Genomic DNA, 4,431 nt, shown 5'->3' with positions numbered 1-4,431 from the left:
TTAACAACTTGCAAAATCTTACGATACACAGTATTTATGAATGCACAATCTGTAAGGGGACTACAGTAAATGGGGCATTTCATAAAACAAGGAAAGACAGGGAGGATATTCTTGCGTTTAGCTACATGCCATCTAATTTGGTTTCTTGCTCTCACCTTAACAAAGACATCTTATTCATTAATTATACATGTATTGTTCTCTCTGTGAACAGAGTCATGTATCTCTATCAAAGAGCTGGGAAACACACGTGCCCACGCACCCACCCACACGCAACCACACACACACACACACACACACACATGAGCGAGAGGCAGATAATATGAGCAAGTGTGAATTTAGCACATAAAGGCTAATATGAAAAAAGCTGTTATCTGCAAATTGGCTAATTTGGCTCTCTTTATCTGTCTCCATCCTGCAGTGTGTGTGTGTGTGTGTGTGTGTGTGTGTGTGTGTGTGTGTGTGTGTGTGTGCGTGTGTGCGTGCTTTAAGCTTTTGGCTCACAGTTTTCTTACAGAAAAACTGCATGCACCAAGTGGAATGTGTTTTGGAGTTTTTTTTATCCCAGACACACAGCACTATTAGAAATAGCCTCTTGTCAGAGAAACTCGTTTGTGTCTTTTGACTAATATGTGTTCATCCTTGCCTCGTGAGGCATTGACCCATTATTGTTGCAATACGAGAAATGGGAGACACAAAATGAGGAAAATCTGTCTCATTTCGCTGAGCCTCTATTACTGTGTTTTTGTCGTGGACAGCGAAGCAATACGTCCTGTTTCTGTAGATTACACTCGGGGAAGAGTCACACTCCATCCTTCCCTTTCCGGTCCAGATGGCAGCTGACAGCAGATACAGGTCTCTTGTGCACACATGTCCATCTTTGAAGCTGTCACAAAGCACACTGGTGTCAGAAGTCTGTGTGTGTGGGTGTGTGTGTGTGTGTGTGTGTGTGTGTATGGGTGTGCATGTTCGTAGGGGGGGGGGGGGAGATGTTGCATGTGTGTGCTTCTTTCTTTGTATCTTATGATTTTGTTTGCATGAATCAATCATGCATTGATCAGCTTCAGTGCTCCTGGACACCTGACACTCTTTTTGTTACAAATGTGTTCAACTCAGACGCAGCTCACACAAAGACTTTTTTTAAATTTGACTCCTGGGATAGTTTGGATTTGTGCCCTAGTATCCCACAAGGGAACTGACATTTGATGACTGTACTTTTCAGCGAAAGAGAAATCCCACTTCCTCCTCCTCCTCCTCCGCTTCCTCATCCTTCCCATCCTGCCCACGGGAGATAACAGAGCTCTTCTGTGCTGCAGAAAAGAACACACTACCATGCTCTTCCAGACTGGCAACCTAGTTATGCTTTTGGCTATACTTTGTTGGCATTTCTCTTAATTTTAGTTTGAACTGGACATAAAATATCATCCTGAAGTAAAATGAGAGGTAATTTAGTTGAAACAATTGGGAACATGTATATCTTTGAGTGCCATGCATTTAATAAAGAGACACATGACATCAGACAGCACAAGAGCTCTGAATAGTATGTATTTATTAAGTGCATGCTGCACTTCAGCAAAATGTATTCATAGGACCATTTCTCTCTTCCTTTGGAATTTATCATTTGTTAAATGTCACATTGAATGCTTAAACAATAATATTTGAACTAATTCCGGTCAGATTCTGGTATGGTGACATAATAGTCTATTGAGGTCATCTATTATTCAGTATAGGGGGGGCTTGATCTTTGATATGGCACTCAGTCAAAATGTGAGGTCATAAATAAACATTTGAAGGAGCCCAGCTAAAGATTGTCTTTCTTGTGAACTTCTAAAATGCCTCCACAGAGGAATCACAAAGAACACTGGCGACGTGAGAAGAAATCAGATGTGTGCGCCTATACTTGGAAGAAAAGAAGCATCAGTTAACGCCACAACTCCGATACGTGTTCACAGTGAACTCACAGGAACAACGGGGTGTATAGTGTTATGTCTCACTTTATTTGCGGTGGCCTCATATCTAAAGATGACAATAGCTCATAGACGGCACATATCAATGAAGCATTGTGAAGTCCCAACGTGTAACCTAGAAAGCATAGTTGAGAAGCAAATTAAGCAACAAAATACAGAAAAAGCAACTCAGTGTCTTCCTTATCAAACAATTCTCAACATGAAAGACTTGAGATGCTATTAGAACAATAGGCTTTTTACAGTGTATATGTCATTTGTCTTCGGATCCTCACTACAATAACCTTTGACAGAAACCACTTAACCATTAAATTAGGAACAAAGCTCAGTAAAAGCTATGAAGAATTACAAGGCCACACAAATAACACCGCTAAGGACCCAGTGATGTGACTTCACTCCGAACGAACCCATGCGCTTTATGTTGGATTGGGTTTGGAGGAAGTGAGGAGAACATGGCAGAACAATATCAACCCTGACTGAGCCTCTACTGCACAGAGCAAGCAGAGAGGGAGAGAAACACAAGAAACTGAAACTAAACGCGGCCCAACTGACAGTGTCAAAGCAATGGAGCAGCTCCAAGTGTTGGCGGATGAGTCCTCTGACCAAGGACGCGCTCTCACGCGCTCACCGGGAGAACACGTACTCGGTGTAGCTGGTCCACAGTTTGTCCTCCCCCAGGTCATTGCTGCCGTACGAGCAGGTCCCGGTGGAGTTACAGGCCACCATATGGAAACCAGCCTCGGCCAGCCGGTCGAACGCCTGCTCCAGGAAGTTATACTTCAGGTAGTACCGGGCGGTGTATTTGTCCGCCGGGCGGTCCGGGTCGCGGCTCTCGTTCAAGGTTTCTCCGAACACCTCCTTGGCCAGAGAGATCTTGCTGCAGACGGTGATCCTGGCGACCCTGCGGAACTTCGCGTCCGCCTGGATGTCCCTCCCGATGGTGTAGCTGCCCCGGTACCCGATAGTGATGTAGCCGGCGGTGGACCCAGGAGAGCGCAGGGTTCTCTCCGAGGAGGAGGAGGAGGAGGAGGAGGTGGTGACCGGGCTGGTGAGCTCGGGGTCCTCCGGCTCCCCGCTGTCCTCCGCGTACGAGCTGTCTTTGCTGACCGTCGCCAGGCGCCGCGACAGCTCCGGCAGCTGGAAGAAGTCCGCTTCCTTCTGCAGCCTCCTGCGCTCCTTGAAGTACTCGGGCAGGAAGAGCTCGGAGTCCCGCAGATGATCCAGGATGTAGCGGAACAGAAAGCCGTCCCGGTCGAAGAAGAAGCGCCCCTTGCCGTCCTTTGGCAGGTCGCCCGGGGAGCTCTGGGTGAACTTAGTCCACAGGAGAGAGTTGGGCACCGCCGTGAGAGTTTCAAGTCGGGTCACATACACCTGCCCGCCCACGTTCAGCTCCACAATAGCAGGGAAAGTTGAACTTTGGCTCTCGTTTTGCGCCATGTCTCCCTCTCTCTCTCTTTTGTGTTGATCCCTGTCGGATAGTTGGAGAGTCTCCGAGCTGTACAGAAATGTTTGTATCGGCTCGGCTGTGTGGGAGGAGAAGGAAGAGGACGGCCAGCAGAGACATTAACCGTTCACTGGAAAGCTGTGAGGAAACACAATGATGCATTCAAGGGCCACATGTAAGCCTCAACGTCCCACGTGCCAACACCTTGACACTGCATGCACGAACGTGACGAATAGGGCCATAATTTATTCGACTATAGGCTACTGCAGGCCCACTCACACACTATTTATTGCCAAGTTAGATTAGAGGAATGATGGGAAAACGTTGAGTCTCAGTATTTCATCAGTATGTGTCCTTTTTACACACCAGATGAAGTACACTTTAGATGTAGGCCTACTTGTGCTTTGAGTTTCCTTTGCTTGATTAGATCTGTATAATAACATAAGTAAATAGTGTTATGTTTGTTGAACAGAAGTAGAACTAACACTTCTATAAATAACAAGTATGTAATAAGTGCCTTATAAGACTTTCTTATAAGGCACTTATTACATACTTGTTAATACACATATTAGACTGGGCCAAGTAAAACAATTGCTGAGTTACTCATTGTTCATAACAAAGATATGGGAAGCTATTTGTGACCATAATGGATGGTAGATGTCTTTAGTGCCTGCCCTAATGTATTCATGACAGCTCAAGAATGATCTTTATATCTGTAACAGGATGTATGTGTCGTTCTGCGACACAGTGCACAGAGGTTAAGGTCATGTGGCTGCAGAAACAAATCCAGTGTGGTCCCACTCAGTTCAGATGTTATTTATACTCCACTAGAAGCAAAGCAGACGCGCTGTCAGGAAAAGTATGTTATTGTGGCAACCCAAACAACTCTCCCATCATCAGAAAGCTCAGCGATGTTCCAGGAATTCTCAAGTGCTCAAACTCAATCTAACCGTGTGATCAAAAGCTTTCACATGTTGCCTACAGTCACTAAATAAACCTTCTGGTGAAATAGATTAAGTGTGTCTT

General features: G+C 45.5%; 1 protein-coding gene across 1 annotated transcript; it reads right to left on the bottom strand.

Moving 5' to 3' along the window:
- Positions 1-1,529: 1,529 nt before the first annotated feature.
- Positions 1,530-3,804, bottom strand: LOC130192656 (BTB/POZ domain-containing protein KCTD12-like). Its single transcript, XM_056412766.1, has one exon. The coding sequence runs from the start codon at positions 3,396-3,398 to the stop codon at positions 2,586-2,588; it is 813 nt and encodes a 270-aa protein (XP_056268741.1). The 5' UTR covers positions 3,399-3,804; the 3' UTR covers positions 1,530-2,585.
- Positions 3,805-4,431: the final 627 nt, after the last annotated feature.

Source organism: Pseudoliparis swirei, chromosome 4 (genome assembly GCF_029220125.1).
Source record: "Pseudoliparis swirei isolate HS2019 ecotype Mariana Trench chromosome 4, NWPU_hadal_v1, whole genome shotgun sequence".
NCBI classification, from domain to species: Eukaryota; Metazoa; Chordata; class Actinopteri; order Perciformes; family Liparidae; genus Pseudoliparis; species Pseudoliparis swirei.
The sequence above is the reverse complement of the archived record's forward strand: the minus strand, read 5'-3'. Positions and strand labels throughout refer to the sequence as shown.

Excerpts from the sequence above, each read along its gene's own strand:
- LOC130192656 (XM_056412766.1), bottom strand. The coding sequence starts at position 3,398 with ATGGCGCAAAACGAGAGCCAAAGTTCAACTTTCCCTGCTATTGTGGAG.